At 36.6% G+C, this 18,458-nt stretch overlaps 2 protein-coding genes across 5 annotated transcripts in view; both read right to left on the bottom strand.

Moving 5' to 3' along the window:
• The window catches only part of arfrp1 (ADP-ribosylation factor related protein 1), a 32,947-nt gene extending 26,346 nt beyond the window's left edge, over positions 1 to 6,601 (bottom strand). For 2 of the 4 annotated variants that reach the window (XR_013327609.1, XM_077726309.1), the window contains exon 1: positions 6,276 to 6,601. Coding sequence is in view for 2 of the 4 variants with exons in the window: in XM_077726309.1 (XP_077582435.1) it covers positions 6,276 to 6,368 (93 nt within the window). In the remaining 2 variants the exon portion in view is untranslated. Of the gene's footprint in view, positions 1 to 3,759; positions 3,807 to 6,275 lie in introns of all 4 variants that reach the window. The other 2 variants (XM_077726307.1, XM_077726306.1) reach the window with 2 other exon arrangements.
• Positions 6,602 to 15,747: 9,146 nt separating this feature from the next.
• Positions 15,748 to 18,458, bottom strand: LOC144203497 (acidic mammalian chitinase-like). Its single transcript, XM_077726973.1, has 12 exons — positions 18,380 to 18,458; positions 18,212 to 18,279; positions 18,084 to 18,110; positions 17,803 to 18,007; positions 17,628 to 17,684; positions 17,339 to 17,504; positions 17,100 to 17,224; positions 16,894 to 17,017; positions 16,632 to 16,814; positions 16,379 to 16,495; positions 16,168 to 16,300; positions 15,748 to 16,069 (listed from the first exon to the last, which is right to left on the bottom strand). Exons 1-12 carry the CDS (start codon positions 18,433 to 18,435, stop codon positions 15,792 to 15,794), a joined length of 1,539 nt encoding a protein of 512 aa, XP_077583099.1. The 5' UTR covers positions 18,436 to 18,458; the 3' UTR covers positions 15,748 to 15,791.

Raw genomic sequence — 18,458 nt, 5'->3', positions numbered from 1 at the left:
TATCTATCTATCTATCTATCTATCTATCTATCTATCTATCTATCTATCTATCTATCTATCTATCTATCTATCTATCTATCTATCTATCTATCTATCTATCTATCTATCTATCTATCTATCTATCTATCTATCTATCTATCTATCTATCTATCTATCTATCTATCTATCTATCTATCTATCTATCTATCTATCTATCTATCTATCTATCTATCTATCTATCTATCTATCTATCTATCTATCTATCTATCTATCTATCTATCTATCTATCTATCTATCTATCTATCTATCTATCTATCTATCTATCTATCTATCTATCTATCTATCTATCTATCTATCTATCTATCTATCTATCTATCTATCTATCTATCTATCTATCTATCTATCTATCTATCTATCTATCTATCTATCTATCTATCTATCTATCTATCTATCTATCTATCTATCTATCTATCTATCTATCTATCTATCTATCTATCTATCTATCTATCTATCTATCTATCTATCTATCTATCTATCTATCTATCTATCTATCTATCTATCTATCTATCTATCTATCTATCTATCTATCTATCTATCTATCTATCTATCTATCTATCTATCTATCTATCTATCTATCTATCTATCTATCTATCTATCTATCTATCTATCTATCTATCTATCTATCTATCTATCTATCTATCTATCTATCTATCTATCTATCTATCTATCTATCTATCTATCTATCTATCTATCTATCTATCTATCTATCTATCTATCTATCTATCTATCTATCTATCTATCTATCTATCTATCTATCTATCTATCTATCTATCTATCTATCTATCTATCTATCTATCTATCTATCTATCTATCTATCTATCTATCTATCTATCTATCTATCTATCTATCTATCTATCTATCTATCTATCTATCTATCTATCTATCTATCTATCTATCTATCTATCTATCTATCTATCTATCTATCTATCTATCTATCTATCTATCTATCTATCTATCTATCTATCTATCTATCTATCTATCTATCTATCTATCTATCTATCTATCTATCTATCTATCTATCTATCTATCTATCTATCTATCTATCTATCTATCTATCTATCTATCTATCTATCTATCTATCTATCTATCTATCTATCTATCTATCTATCTATCTATCTATCTATCTATCTATCTATCTATCTATCTATCTATCTATCTATCTATCTATCTATCTATCTATCTATCTATCTATCTATCTATCTATCTATCTATCTATCTATCTATCTATCTATCTATCTATCTATCTATCTATCTATCTATCTATCTATCTATCTATCTATCTATCTATCTATCTATCTATCTATCTATCTATCTATCTATCTATCTATCTATCTATCTATCTATCTATCTATCTATCTATCTATCTATCTATCTATCTATCTATCTATCTATCTATCTATCTATCTATCTATCTATCTATCTATCTATCTATCTATCTATCTATCTATCTATCTATCTATCTATCTATCTATCTATCTATCTATCTATCTATCTATCTATCTATCTATCTATCTATCTATCTATCTATCTATCTATCTATCTATCTATCTATCTATCTATCTATCTATCTATCTATCTATCTATCTATCTATCTATCTATCTATCTATCTATCTATCTATCTATCTATCTATCTATCTATCTATCTATCTATCTATATATATATATATATATATATATATATATATATATATATATATATATATATATATATATATATATATATATATTAATTATGAAATGAATCAAAATAATGTATATTGTACCAACAGTCGTAAGAAAAAGTTTGGGCACCCCATTTTCAAGATGTTCCTTCATAAATCATTGCTTGTTCGGATCAGGATCAGTGAAATATATCAAATATCAGACAAACAGTGATATTTGAGGAGTGAAATGAAGTTTATAGGATTTACAGAAAGTGTGAAATAATTACCTCTAAAATTGCCTCCTCATTTAGAATGTTCACGTGGTATATCTGATAATACTGTTTGAATCCAAAGGATTGTCTGCTGGATTGCACATTATTTTGGTCAATATCATAAGGAAGTTATTGTGGCTGTCTTTGTAAATGCAAAACATCTAATTATTCAATTTGAAAAAAGAAATAAGTCTAACTTGACAAGAAGCTGATGCTTTTTTAATGACAGAAATTACAATTGTCTTACCAGAAGTTTAAGATGTTGTGGTAGCAATATTGCTTCTAATATCGAAATATCCGGATTCTTTTGATGGTTCATATTACTACAATAGTGGTCACTTTCGAAAAAGAAATAAAAAGAAAAAATTCAAAGCGAAATTTTGTTTCATTTCATAATCGCAAATGTACAATCATGCATCTAAACCAGACAGGGGAAAATTAATGCCCGCAGGCCACATACGGCCCGCCAGGCTTTTTAATGCGGCTCGCCGACGTTGTCCAAATGGGGACCGGGACCACCCGCGATAAGTGAATTCCCGCAAAGTAGGGATGCCCCTTCAAAAATGCTTAATTTTAATTTAATTTAATATTTTTTTAAAGGGGCACCCCTACTTCGCGGAAATGCACTTATTGCGGGGGTCCCGGTCCCCATTAACCGCGATAAGCGAGGGAACATTGTACACCATATAAAATACGGGTAGAGAGTGAAATTCATGTTATAAGAAAAAGAACTGTAAAATATCTTGTCTCAATGTAATATTTGTATTTTTTTTTTCCAAAAAAAAAACCGTGAAGCTCTGAATCCGCGGTGGCTGAACCGCGAAGTAGCGAGGGACCAGTGTACATTCCTTTTTACTTTATTTTGTACTTTATACTTTTTATTTTAATGATGAGTGATGAGTATGTTAATACTTTAGTCCTTTTTTTCTGTTTATGTTTCATATGTACTGTTAACGGATGCAGTTTTTTATATGTATCGTATCTTGTGCTGAAACATGTGCTGTACATTTTTCCAAAAAAATAGCCCAACCCTGAGCTAAACCTTCAAAATCTTTTTTATGCGTTCCGAAAATGTGTTGCCCGCACGTAGACAAATTCCAAAAATAATTCACAAGCACATCCAGGAAGTGTCCGTATGGGTCTACTTTTCACCAAATGTTGTACAATAGCATGAAGTACACATTACGCAGGTATCAAGGCTGATATTTTAACGATCGGCCACAACACCGTCGATCAGTCTTAACAACTATTGGGAAGTGCTGACATGGTAACCACTACGAACAAATCTATCAAGGCCACTCGCGTCTGGCCAGTCAGAGCACGTTTAACTACGGTAAAATGGCGACGCCTTGAGCAAGCAGTGACAGGCACTTACAAGTTTTTTTCACGTTTTATGCAAGATACGGTTAATTTCATTCATAGACCTCAAAATAAATTTTGTTTAGCGTTTTATCTGTTAATCTTTTCTATATTTTGAAATTAATGACCATATCGTTGACATTGTCTTGCGTTATGGCGTTTTATCTTTGTCACCTTGCAGTTTCGTTCATGTCAAGTCTAATTTATACGCATGTATGCCGTAGTCTGGATTCAGTCATCTTTTTTGCGACAAATACGGCTTACATGCAAGAAAATATGGTACATCAATATTTAGTAGAACCTCCTTTTGCAGAAATAACAGCCTCTAAATGCTTTATATAGCTTCAAATGAAGGTCCTAATCATCTTCAAAATGTTCAGGAGGGCCCAAACCTTTTCCTACGACTGTACATACATTCCTTCCAAAACTTTAAAAATGTACCCACTCTTTTTCCTGAGTGTTTGCAATCAGGCGCTAAAAACACTTCTAGATCTGCACAGAACCGTGACGACAAACAATAAAGCAGATGTGAAATAACAACAATACTCTGCTCCTGCCAAACGATTACCTGTGACTTTGCACCATGATCAAGCCCAAGGAGAAACAGGTATAAATAATTTTGGTAAATAACAATAAGAACAATAAAATTGTTGAAAGCAACTTGTTCTGTTAGCACTCCACGTAGCAGATGGTGCCTTGATTTCCTATTGTTGTCTTTTTCTGCCCAATTGAAAGAAAGACATTTTTATACTGAAACCATGAAAAGGACATATACATTAGACCAAATTGTTTTATTTTGATTTGTGTTTTTCTTTCTTTGTCCATATTTGATCTGCCTATGAAGAACATAAAATAAACAAACGCAATAAAGCAGGGGTGGGCAAACTATTCCACAATGAGCCACAGTGGGTGGAGGTTTTCATTCCAATCCATAAAGAGGACACCTTTTCACCAATCTGGTGTTCTACATGTGCAATCAGCAGACTGCAGTCAGGTGCTTCTTGTTTTCTGCAGAAATCTTATTGGTCAAAGCGTCTGTGCTGGATCAGTTGGAACAAAAACCTGCACAAAAAACAGCCCTCGAGGACTGGTTGGCCCACCCCTGGACTAGAGTAAAATGTTGTAAAGGTTAGCGCCATACCGGACAAAAACACACCTACACAGGAGATCAAAATTAGAGGATAATTTATAATAAACCTTTTCTTTTTTCCTGGAATGAAGTCATCTACACTTGGGGAAACCATTCCACAAAGAGCCGCAGTGGGTGCGGGTTTTCATTCCAAACCATAAAGAGGACACCTTTTTACCAATCTGGTGTACTACAATCAGTGGATTGCAGTCAGGTGCTTCTTGTTTTCTACAGAAATCTCATTGGTCAAAGTGTCTGTGCCCGATTGGTTGGAACAAAAACCTGCACCCACAGCGGCCCTCAAGGACCGGTTTGCCCACCCATGCACTAGACACATACACACACACACACATAGCACAATTGTATACAGTGTCGTGCTCGCAACTTTGTTCATCTTTGTTCATTCTTTAAGATGATTGGCGAAGAGGTTCAGAGACGGGAGTTCACGTATGTTAATTGGTATCGAGTTCCAGGTATGTGCGGCGCAGACATTAGCACATCTGCGGCCACAGGACATCCCTAGTCTCTCACACTGCTCTGTTCTTATTTTGGTTCATTCTTTTCCACAGTTCAGTGACTGTAGTGGGTTTCTTGGCATCAAGGATTTACCAGAAGATTCTCTGTTGGGTTCAAATCAGGATTTTGGGCAGGCCATTTCACAATTTCAATGTTTTCATTTTCAATGAACTTTCATTTCATTTCAGCTGTTTTGCTATGTGACAAGGAGCATTGTCTAGCATAAATACTGCCGGCGGATTGGGTGATGAATGCAGGAAAGGAACCATATATTGTAGAAGGTTCTTGTAAACATTTGCAGTTACTCGACTATGACACTTCCTCCTCCACCTTTTACTGACTTCTTCACACACTTCCGTTTCATTCTTTCCCCAATTTTTCGCCGTTCGTAATGTCTTCCATCAGATCCAAACAAATAAAATTTCTGAACCAGTTCACCTCTATCCACACAACATGCTCCTTAAGAAAGGTTATTGAGCCTTTTAATTCTTTCTGCTAATGAGAGGTTTGATCACTGCAGAGTGGGCTTTCAGTCCAAATACTCTTAAACGTCCAGACACTGCATGACGAGACAGATTTTCACCGGACTCAGCGCTGAATTGCCGAGCAATCCAAGCTGCAGTGTTGAAACAATTGCCCATTTACATCCACAGCATTATCCTGTCCTCTCTTTCATTTCTATTTTGTGGATGACCAGGGTTCTTGGGGAACTTGAATGTGTTTGTGATGTTGTAAAGATGTAATATTCTTGAAATCATCTTGCAGTCAGAGAAACTGGAAGTTTGGCTGCTAGTTAATTAGGGGTTGTCAAGCAAGAAAACATAGCACTGGGTGCCATATTAAACCCAAATAATGAGGAGATATTCCGAGGTGTCCTTTAATTTTGACCAGTGTCCTTTTTTAATGTGATTTACGTTTTTTATACGGTGCTTTCAGGATATATGTAACTCTTGAAATACACTTAAAATTATGCTCCTTAAATACTGCTTGGAAAATTTCAAAGATTATTATGCAGTGACCTTGAAATTTAGTAAACTCTCCAATTTTGATCTCCAGTGTAGGAATGACCAGCTATTGCCGGAGTAAGAGCACTTTTTCGACATGTCGTGTAGCGTAAGGCGTTCACAATTGAGTAATTTGAAAATTTTCAGGCTCGACACAAATGTAGATCCGAAAATCGAAACAAGTTAACCTTAATATATATTCCTTAACAGGCAAACATAAGTTGTACTCTTGTTTTAACAGTTTCAAGAAAAGGTAAACAAACAAAATGGCGACCCCCGCAATACCGATGAACAAGACAGCATGAAACATACCGTTTTACCAGCGTTATCCAATCCAAGGATTAGAATGCAGTATTCGTCCTTTTGAAACATGTATTTATAAAAGCCAGATAATAATGTATACATCGTGAGGAAGAATGTTACCAAACCGCAATACAAAAACTAAATTTGTCAATCTCCGACGTCTAACAAAATACCGCCCACACAAGACGATAACTTAAGGTTTTTTTTTTAAGTATAATCACATAACATAAAACAAAGACATAATGTCAATTTATCTGATACTTAAAAAGCGGACGAGGGGGATTACAGGCGGAGGCGTGACGTAACCGACGGCAAACAGGAAGTCAAGCTCTATAAATTGTGGGAAATTAAGTCAAAACCAAAACTTCAACTACATTTCCCAGTATCAACAGCAGTCCTTCCCAAATATTTTCTTTTTCGCGCCCCCAACCGAAAATAGTATTTTTCTACACCGCTGCTAAGATAGTATGCTTATCAAAATTAAAGAAAATAAAGAGTATAGAACACCAACACAGACGAGCTTTATTAACATATCCAACATTTAACATATTTTTTCCTGAAACAAAGAAAAAGACTTGGAGTGCATCATTTTTAAGTATAAATGCCACTTTATAACAGTGCTCGCTGGTTTACCTACTACAGTAAACCAGCGTGCACTGACGTCACTATGCATTTCCAGCACAGCGTAATTTCGAAATGTAGTGTGTCGTTGAAAAACTAAAACGTGTACAATAAACAGAGGGGAATCAGTCATCACTTGTGCTGATTTGGGCTCAATGGGTCGAATGGCGAGAGAGCTATTGAATAAATAAGGTGCTAATGTCAGTAATAAATTAATAAATGAGTGTGTCGTTGAAAAACTAAAAGGTGTACTACAGGGGTCGGGAACCTTTTTGACAGCAATAAACAATTCATATTTTCGAATGTTATTTCTTGAGAGCCATTCTCACAATTGTAAAGTAAAAATACCGAAAATGTGTGATTTGTTTTGTCATTTAACCACTTTTAAAGTACAAAAATGCTGAATTCTTTTGACAACATTGTCATGCTGTTGCTAATAAATCATTATCAATGATATGCATGTAGAAGAGTAATGAAAAATAATAGTGATTAAAGTGTCAACGCCACAGTCACCCTCCTATTAGTGCGTTAGGGACTCAGCTCTCTCACCAGTGATTTCCATATTTTACCTCACAGGTTAGTGGAAAGTCATATGCACCCATGGAAAGAGCCACATGTGGATCCCGAACCATAGGTTCCCTACCCCTGGTGTACGATACGCAAAAGGTAATCACTCATCACTTCTGTTAATTTGGTGTCAATACCACAAATGGCCTAGGGGCTATTTAACAAAATAGGTGCTAATAACATTAATACATTGATAATTAATAAATGGAGTGTGTGGTTTAAAAATTAAAAGGTGTATGATAAACAGACGGAGTCACCCATGATTTCTGTTAATTTTGTGTCAATATATCAAATGGCTTTGCGGCTATTGAACAAAATAGGCGCTAATAACAGTAAAAAAATATTAATTAATAAATGGAGTGTGTCGTTGAAAAACTAAAAGGTGTGTGATAAACAGAAGATAATCATCCATCTTGTTAATTTGGTGTCAATACATCAAATGGCTCTGGAGCTATTGAATTATGTGTTAATATCAGTCATAAATTAATCATGAATAAAGGGAACTTTTCATCTGATCTCATTTTCTGAACTGCTTTCCCACACTAGGGTCGCAGAGGTAATGGAGCCTAACCCAGCTGACTTCAGGCCAGAGGCTGGGGACACCCTGAATTGGTGACAAGCTAATCGGAGGGCACAGGGCGACTAACAGCCATTCACGCTTGTACTCATACTTAGGGGTAATTTAGAGTGTTCAATCAGCCTACCATGCATGTGTTTGGGATGTGGGAGGAAACCGGAGTACCCAGAGAAAACCCACCTGGGGAGAACATGCAAACTCCACACAGGTGGACCGACCTGGATTTGAACGCAGGTCTCCCACTGTTAGGCTGACGCGCTAACCACTCAAACCCCGGGCCACTCTGCAGATTTTCATTTTCGGGTGCTCGTATGTCGAGGTACCACTGTATAACAGAAAAAGCCATACAAACTGAGGACTAAGTAAAAATAAACAAAGAAACTCATCCTCTACTGCCTACGATGACATGTGCCTTTTCAGCAGCTGATTAAGTCAATACGTGACCGGACGTTTGGTCGCCGGTCTTTTGGTCGCCGGTCTTTTGGTCGCCGGTCTTTTGGTCGCCGGTCTTTTGGTCGCCGGTCTTTTGGTCGCCGGTCTTTTGGTCGCCGGTCTTTTGGTCGCCGGTCTTTTGGTCGCCGGTCTTTTGGTCGCCGGTCTTTTGATCGCCGGTCTTTTGGTCGCCGGTCTTTTGGTCGCCGGTCTTTTGGTCGCCGGTCTTTTGGTCGCCGGTCTTTAGGCCGCCGGTCTTTAGGCCGCCGGTCTTTAGGCCGCCGGTCTTTAGGCCGCCGGTCTTTAGGCCGCCGGTCTTTAGGCCGCCGGTCTTTTGGTCGCCGGTCTTTTGGTCGGCAGTCAAATGGTGACAGAGAGTTTACTGTTGAAACCAGCTCTCAAAATTATATTCATGAGAGAGTTTAATATCTAGGAGAGAGAGTTTAATATCTAAGAGAGAGAGAGTTTAATATTGTAAAGTTGCGTAAAACAATAACAAGTGCATTTCAAAGGACATACATATTTCCTATTGGCTCTATGACAAATCCGCAGCCAAACAGTGACACTTAGTGACACCTATGATGGTGGTGACACTGATGATTGTAATATTGATTGAAGGTCCCTATGACATTTAACCGTGACACGTATTGAGAGATTATATGCAAGGATTCGTGACATCCAAATTCCCTATAACAAAGAACAACCTGTCAATAATCATAATGATGTCTTTAACATGTCTCAGTGACTGTTGTACCTTTTCCATGACATCATTGCTGAAACCTAATAAAGGCGCGACTTGGGACTTAGGAGGGGGAGAAGGTCCGCGGAGCCGAGTGCGTGTCCATAATGGACTCGCGCCTCCAACCTTCCCCAGCTGCGCGGTTGCTTTAAAATATAACACAGTCTCATGCCTCGTTTTTCCTTTGTGCACGGTTGGTAAGTATGGGGATCTGTAACTTCAGACCCAACAAATATCTAAGAGAGAGAGAGTTTAATATCTAAGAGAGAGAGAGAGTTTAATATCTAAGAGAGAGAGTTTAATTTCTAAGAGCGAGTTTAATATCTAAGAGAAATAGTTTAATATCGAAGTACTGTTTAATATCTAAGTGCTGTTTAATATCTAAGTACTGTTTAATATCTAAGTACTGTTTAATATCTAAGTACTGTTTAATATCTAAGTACTGTTTAATATCTAAGTACTGTTTAATATCTAAGTACTGTTTAATATCTAAGTACTGTTTAATATCTAAGTACTGTTTAATATCTAAGTACAGTTTAATATCTAAGTACTGTTTAATATCTAAGTACTGTTTAATATCTAAGTACTGTTTAATATCTAAGTACTGTTGAAAACAGATCTCAAAATTATATTCATGAGAGAGTTTATTATCTAAATATCTACTGTTTTCAACAGTTCCTAGATATTAAACAGTACTTAGATATTAAACTCTCACTCTTAGTGTTGGGTTTATTCTGTATGACATGAGGTGATTTGCATGGTATATCTTGGGTATTGAGAGTTACTTGGCTGTTAATGACATCAGACGGGAAATTAACAATGCAATAGTGGCATGAGAAAATTCATGGCATTCATCCAAATAATTAGGTGAATTGTAGATAGAATAATTGGTTTAGGATGGGCAGAATTTCCCTAAGACTGGAGTAACATGGAATGTTTTTCAAAGTGCACTTGAAGTACATTGTCTGTTGTCCTGGCGGGGGGAAATATGCGTTGGCACAGGTCATATTGATGACTTTAAGGATATTACAGATTAGATAAGCATTGATCAATTGATACAACCAAATGACGTTGCTTTTTCTATTGCTTTAAGGGCATGCAAATTAAGAGAACTTTAGCTTGAAATTCATAGCATTGCAATTATGGGGTTAATAAGCCTGAATGTTACAGTGATAACGATTGGCAAAAACAAGCTAAGATAAGGGGGGAAAGGAGCAATTGTCCGAACTCCAAAATCTCGCTAAGAAACAGATTATGTTTGTTGCTTTGGGTTTTGACAGGATGTGTTGGTGCATGAATTCTGGAATATTTGGGGAATTGGGGACCCCATATCTAAGACAAATTTGAGACAAATGTGTAAATAGGTTCTATTTGGCGCTGGATGCCCAAATTCTAGTGGGGCCTTTCATGGTTTGAAACAAGTGACGCTTTAGTAGATGGGTTGTCTATGGATAAAATGGGATGGGCAAAATTCGACCGGAATTTGGAAATGCCAAACATGCTGATAACAGTGATCGAGGTTCCAACCCTTATGTGGGGAGTGAGCAGTCCCGTGTTATTTTGGTTCATAGAATTTGGACTCAAGTCGACGTGATCTTCCAAAAAAACTGATAGGGGGCCATTAGGTCATGACGGCTGTGAATTGAATTTGAGTGCGAATTAAAATATAAGGATTTGGGTACATCTGTTGTGGTGTCTTTAGGCATATTTACCGCTATCTTGACATTGTGACATCATATATATGTGTGTAGTAAATCATTTCATTGTTAAATCATTCTTCCAATTGTTCGAAGAGTGCTCAGGGTCGTAAACAGTCATCTAGTTCTTATCCAAAGATTGTTTATCCGACATCTCAGCCAGTATCAGGCTCCGAGGACTGTTGTTCTGGGTTTGCAGCAAAGAGGCGCCAAGGTCTCCGACCAACAATTGATACGGATATATGCAAAACTCGCGTAGTGTGCATACCTCGTGACGCACTTCGGGCTTCTTTATGAAATTGTTATATAATTGTTATGTCAAGGCGTGATTGTTTTAATCCAAATGAAGTTTCTTTTTGGTTTCCTGTTCTGTTATTGGTAAAATACCTTGATTGTTATTATAGTTACAGATGTTGTTTTTGCTTACGCATGTTGAATTAATCAATAACCTTGTAATTGTTTTGATTCATGGCTTTAAAGCCGTACGGGAATTACTGTTCGTGGAGATACTTTGGGGACCAAGATGAAGGCTTGACGCTCTGATCTATCTACCCTCATGAGGTCATTATCTGTGATGCAATCTATTTAATAAATGTCAATAATTAAATTAGATGTCTGCCTGCAGTGATTGATAATTATATCGGAAGGGTAATTATTATTGAACCTATCACTTAGATATTAAACTCTCTCTCATTAATGTAATTTTGAGAGCTGGTTTCAACGGTAAACTCTCTGTCACCATTTGACCGGCGACCAAAAGACCGGCGACCAAACGTCCCAGTGTGAAGTTGCTTAAAACAGGAGTCTTAATATAATGTGCATTTCTAAAGAACATCCTGTCTATAATCTCTGTCTTAATCTTATGCTCTTCCATGATGTCTATATCTTCTAAACTCGCCTCAGTGTTCAACTGTTGTATTTTTCATGATGCCTAAAATCTCAACTTCTGTACTTTTCCATGACATCATGCTGAAATTCAATAAAGGCATACTTCACCTTGAAAAGATAAGGTAGATCCACCGAGCCGAGCGCGAGTTACCACCTCGCGCCTCGACCTCTCTTCCGTCGGCCGGTGCCTTAAAATATAACACAGTCTCTGCCTCGTTTTTCCTTTGTGCACAGTTGGTAATTACGTTGATCTGTTATTTCAGACCCAACACCCAGCACCGACCTTATCGCACCCCCGCTGTCACGAGGGAGAACCCGGTAATTGTAGACAATTCCTGCACCAGTGCTCCTTGATATTTGACCAGCAGCCATTCACCTTTTAGAGGTTTGGTTGACGGGCATTTGGTCGACGGACGTTTGGTCGACGGACGTTTGGTCGACGGACGTTTGGTCGACGGACGTTTGGACGACGGACGTTTGGTCGACGGACGTTTGGTCGACGGACGTTTGGTTGACGGTCGTTTGGTCGACGGGCGTTTGGTCGACGGACGATTGGTCGAAAGATGTTTGGTCGACGGACGTTTGTTCCCCGGTCGTTTGGTCGACGGACGGTTCGTCGAACGTACGTTTGGTCGATGGACAGTTCGTCGAACGTACGTTTGGTCGACGGACAGTTTGTCGAACGTACGTTTAGTCAACGGACAGTTCGTCAAACGTACGTTTGGTCGCCGGGTTCCCTTGCTGTCCAATTATATTAATTAGAGAGAGAGAGAGTTTAGTGTTGAAAGCAATCAACCAGGTAATCTCTCGCTCTCAAAATTATAATCATGAGCGAGAGAGTAAGTTTGTAATTGCATTGACAATGTAAGAGTATTAATATCTAAATGTTTATTATCAACATTATCAATAAGAGCACTCATTTAACACATCGGCCGCTGTCATTGACGGCGGTAGACCTCTCTCTGGGGGAACTTGCAATGCAGCAAGGTGTTGAAATACTTTATATGGTCATTTTTATCAAACAAATAAAAGTCTTAGTATACTTTTAGCCCGGAACTTTGTAGTAAAAGTAAAATTATTTTATGAAATTTTTTATTAAAAAGAAGTCAAAGCTAATTCACAGATGGTGTTTTTATTGAAGCAGTAAAACTTACAAATTATGTACAAAATTTACAAATGCAATACAAACAAATTATGTACAAAATTTACAAATACAATACAAACAAATTATGTACAAAGGGAATTAACTGATGGGAGTTTTTATTAAAACAGTAAAACTTACAAATTATACGTAATGGCTTGTAGGCACTATAAAAACCCGGATGCTTGTAGGCATCCGGGTTTTCATAGTCATCCGTGTTCAAACTATTACCTGGAAGAGAAAATATGTTCACCCAATTAGCATGCAATTGATAGATTTTAACATTAGGTGAAAAGGGATTTAATAACTATTATTTAACATTGAGGTAATAGGGGATTTTCTAAACCATTCAACTAATCTTATTGAAATCTGATGTGTTATTGCCAATGCCACTTATGAAATAAACAATAACTGCCCATTATTGTGAGTATTGCTTTAGAAATGGGAGAAATAATGGATGGACTTTGCCTGTAGTCTACATTAAAGTAGTATTCTTGTGTTTTGATGGGTTAATATGAAAGGAGGGTAAGAGTTTATTAAATAAAGTATACTATATGGCTGTGTGTTAGGACCTACCGTATGCATGCATATACATCGTATATATTAATATACATTAAAGTCTACATTAAAGTAGTATTCTTGTGTTTTGATGGGATAAGATGAAAGATAAGACCACCACACTGCATAAGGATAGGCTGTGAATGACCAGTATGTGTGTGTGCGTGTGTGTTTGTCAGAGGTGAGTGTGCGACAACAGACTTTTTATCAACGGACATTCTGATCCAGACAACCATTTTCGCCCCCGCCAATATTTTTTTTCTGCATTTATTGTCAAATGTTTAAGCCTCCAAGTATAACCCCCCATTTTTCTTCCCTTAAAAAGTACTCCGTGGCGGTGGATTAGACGAAAATGAAACTGTTTTTGACCAGCAATGAACTCATTGGCTGTAAATCACAGTGATGTCTATCCCAGGTAAGTCATATTTGGACGTTTATTGCTGTCAATGGCAGCTAAAGAGTTAAAATACCCTCACTCACCCCCCACTTGGCTGTCCCTGCCCTTCATGTTGGTCAAGTATTGGATCGGATACTTTACTACATACTGAGATATGTCTTTTTGTAAATGTTTTGCAGTTGGCCAGAGGGTAAAATGAAAGTTTATTAAATAAAGGTAAGAGTAAATAAAGGTAAGAGGGTAAGAGTTTATTAGATAAAGTATACTATATGGCTGTGTGTTAGGACCTACCGTATGCATGCATATACATCGTATATATTAATATACATTAAAGTCTACATTAAAGTAGTATTCTTGTGTTTTGATGGGTTAATATTAAAGGAGGGTAAGAGTTTATTAAATAAAGTATACTATATGGCTGTGTGTTAGGACCTACCGTATGCATGCATATACATCGATGTGTATGTATATATGTGGTTATATATATATATATATATATATATATATATATATATATATATATATATATATATATATATATATATATATATATATATATATATATATATATATATATATATATATATATATATATATATATATATATATATATATATATATATATATATATATATATATATATATATATATATATATATATATATATATATATATATATATATATATATATATATATATATATATATATATATATATATATATATATATATATATATATATATATATATATATATATATATATATATATATATATATATATATATATATATATATATATATATATATATATTTACACACACAGTGTGGTCAAAAGTTTACATTTACTTGTGAAGAACATAATGTCATGGCGCAGTTGGGTGTTCCAACGGGACAATGACCCCAAACACAAAAGTGGTAATGGAATGGCTAAATCAGGCTAGAATTAAGGTTTTTGAATGGCCTTCCCAAAGTCCTGACGTAAACCCCATTGAGAACTTGTGGACAATGCTGAAGAAACAAGTCCATGTCAGAAAGCCATCAAATTCGACCAAACTGCACCAATTTCGTCAAGAGGAGTGGTCAAAGATTCAACCTGAAGCTTGCCAGAAGCTTGTGGATGGCTACCAAAAGCGCCTAATTAAAGTGAAAATGGCCAAGGGACATGTTACCAAATTTTAGAGCTGCTGTATGTATATTTTTGACCCATCAGATTTGATCACTTTTTCCTGTTCACCCATAATAAAGTTTTAAAAGAACCAAACTTCATGAATGTTTTTCGTGACAAAGAAGTATCTGTTCCAGTCACTCAGAGAAAAATCTGAGTTGTAGAAATAACTGGAAACTCAAGAGAGCCATGACATTATGTTCTTGTGGATATAAACTTTTGACCACAACTGTATATATATTCAAACGAACCTGAATCCTGAGGTAATGCATTAACCACCCCGTCAACGGGCCACCACTATACGTACAATTTTTACATTCATTTATGGTATTCTTAGTTTTCTGAATGGTTAAATTCTAAATTCAACCCCAATCAAGTGCTTGACCATAAGTCTATCTAAAATGCAATGTTTTCCTCACTATTGATTTGCAATAATTTACCTAATATGTACATTAACAAAAGTAGATTACCCACGGTCATATTTATGTTTCTTTTTTACCCTTCTGTTGAATAAGAAAAAGTCTCAAAACTTTTGACCGAGGGTGTAGTATTATTTTTTCAAAAATAATATTTGTTATTTCTTTATCACTTATTCTAATGTCAAATAGCCATGATTCACAGGTTTTCATAGCAATACAATAACTGCAATATTAAAATTTGAAATATTCACATTAAAATCATTACGCTCATAGTGGATGCTTGATAATCTAAGTGTGTTTAATAGTAATTGTTTGTTTCAGTTGTTAATATACATTTCTGTCATTAATTGCTCGAGGCCAAACGCAGCACTTGCAGCTGTCATCAAAGACAGATCCAGATCCACATTGCATCACATGTGTGACGCCACCAGCACACATATAGAAGCTCACTCTATCATCTGGGTGGGCGTACAAGCCATTGGGTTTGCCGTTACAGAAGCCAGATCCTGGGGCATGAGTTGTTAGTGTTGTGGCTGTCGTTGGACGAGTTGTGGTACTAGCACTAGGGTTGGGGGTGGTGGTTGGAGGAAGTGGGGGCAGCTCTGAATTAAACAGAAAGAAATGAGGACAGTTTGAGATTGAGTTAAACAATGAATTTTATGGATGGATGGGCATGTTTGTCACAGTCATTTCTATTTACCAATATTGAGAAGTTTTCGTAGATGAGAGAGAATAGGGTGATTGCCCGCGCCACAGAATCGTCCTCCAAAGTCATCCAAATCAAGCGCCCATACGAAAGCGCCGCCAAACTTCTGCTCCTGCAGGTACTGCACCTAGTGGGACCAAAATGAACATTTCAATCAGACCCGTACAAGTTTAGAGCAGTTTAGAAATTAACAATGAGAACATACTTTGGTCTCGTAGCTATCTGTGGTGTCAAATCCTACCCACTCATTGTTTTTGGTGGCATAGGGAACCTTCTGGTCATCAATCCACTGAATGGTAGTGTCCTTCACAAAGCCACAAATCTGAACCCCAGATCAAGGTTATTTTTTAATATATTTTTTTTGTTCATTGCAGAATAGATGCTGAGGAATACAAATTTAACATACTTATCTAATTTGCTGTATCATACTACATATTTCAAATAAGAAGGTGTAACACCTCATAGTAGGCCCAGAATCCAGCTTCACGTGTGAATGGACCAGCCGATGCAGGTCCACTAGATGGGGCTCCAACTCCAGTATCTGATGATATCAGACGAAAAGTGCGACCATATGCAGCGAAACCCATCCTTAATTTTTCCACTGGGGTGCCATTATCTCGCCAATATTTCATCGCATAGTCCTTAAAAAGAGATTACAAATGTTTGAGATTTTGAGTTGAAAGCATGAATTTACTTAAAATGCAAATTGTTGTTCCTCACAGTGTTAAAGTAGATGAGGTCACCATAATCCTTGGAGCCACGAAACAGTGGGCTGTTATGACCAGTGAAGCGTTCCCAACTTCCATGAAAGTCATAGGTCATCACATTGATGAAGTCTAGTTCCCTGAGTCATTTGAAAAACATCATTAAGATCTTGTGGAGAATAGTGCAAATCAGCTCTTAACAAGAAATCAGTGAAAGATTACTTGGCAATCTCGGCAATTTCATATCCACCATCAATTGTCCCCTTCCCAGCAGACACTGCAGCAGTCAACATTAGTTGAATATTACCAGTTGCCTTGGCCTCAACAGCATAAGCCTGAACAAGTTCCTGTAACAATACACCCAAAGGTAACATACAAGTTAAACAATTTCTATATTATCTAAACTTTAGGCTTTATATGCAGCTGAACATGTAAACAAGAGATATACAGTATGTTACTACCCTGCAGAGCAAAGTGAACCTCTGTTTGTCCTCTGGTGGGCTTCCACGAGCTCCTGGGTACTCCCAGTCCAGATCCAGACCATCAAAACCATGAGTCCTCAGGAATTTTATGGAGGACTGGATAAATTTCTGACGATTAGCAGCATTGGATACCATAATGGAAAACCTTTAGGAGAGATATTAACAAATAACAATCTAATTAAAAAACAACAACACTCAAGGTACCCGAGCACTATTAAGATGGGACACCATGGCCACCACAAAATATTTTGGTTGAAATGGTACTTACTGTTGTGAACCAAAATTCCATCCACCAACAGCCAGTAGAGTCTTAAGATGAGGGTTCCTGCAAATACCCATGTGTATCATCACAAATACATCGTGTACCTTAAACATTGTCACCACACATCACAAAAATCCTAGTTTGGATAATTTCAAAAAGCATCTCAATATTGTTCACTTACTTGGTTTTCAGGTTGTTGAAAGATTTATACAGAACATCATCATTCCACTCATATGTAACCAGCTCATTGTTGTGGTTGATGATAGAGAAGGCATAGATAAGTGTTGTGCAAAGAAAGGGGTCTACATCCTGTGGCATGTACTTCCCCTGACCAGGCCTATATTGAGACCAGTTTGTGAAGTAGCACACCATTTTGGTGGCAGATCCTAAAACGAAGAAGAGAAACAATTAGTAAGGAGTTAGAAGGTTTACATGGGTAATATTCGTTGGTTGCCAACTTACCTATATGGCATACCAACAGACATAAGCCTAATAAATGTAAAACATCCGCAGATTAGTATTTTTATCAACATGCACTTACTGTGTATATTCATATATGGGGTTGTGTATAATATATATTCTTGTCATACCTGCAAGTATTGTAAGCTTGTTCATCTTGATATTTATAGCCGTTTCCACACAACTTAAGTATAGGTTACTGAAAAAGAAGGATGTCAAAGAAAGACTGTTAATCAAGACCATCAAAGTCGAATTAGGGAAAAGTAACACAGTGAGAGAGTTTTCTCTAATGAACTTACCTTGGGACCAGATGTGAGCTCCAAACAGCAGGAACAAAACTGGCTCTTTTATACATTCAATTGAATAACTGGGGCCAGC

Source organism: Stigmatopora nigra, chromosome 10 (genome assembly GCF_051989575.1).
Source record: "Stigmatopora nigra isolate UIUO_SnigA chromosome 10, RoL_Snig_1.1, whole genome shotgun sequence".
In the NCBI taxonomy this organism is placed as follows: Eukaryota; Metazoa; Chordata; class Actinopteri; order Syngnathiformes; family Syngnathidae; genus Stigmatopora; species Stigmatopora nigra.
This window is presented reverse-complemented; position numbering and strand designations above follow the sequence as displayed.

Excerpts from the sequence above, each read along its gene's own strand:
- LOC144203497 (XM_077726973.1), bottom strand. The coding sequence starts at position 18,435 with ATGTATAAAAGAGCCAGTTTTGTTCCTGCTGTTTGGAGCTCACATCTG. Across the intron at positions 18,111-18,211 it reads CAAGCTTACAATACTTGCAG|GCTTATGTCTGTTGGTATGC; the intron begins GTATGACAAGAA and ends TACATTTATTAG. Across the intron at positions 17,505-17,627 it reads TGGAATTTTGGTTCACAACA|GTTTTCCATTATGGTATCCA; the intron begins GTAAGTACCATT and ends TCTCTCCTAAAG.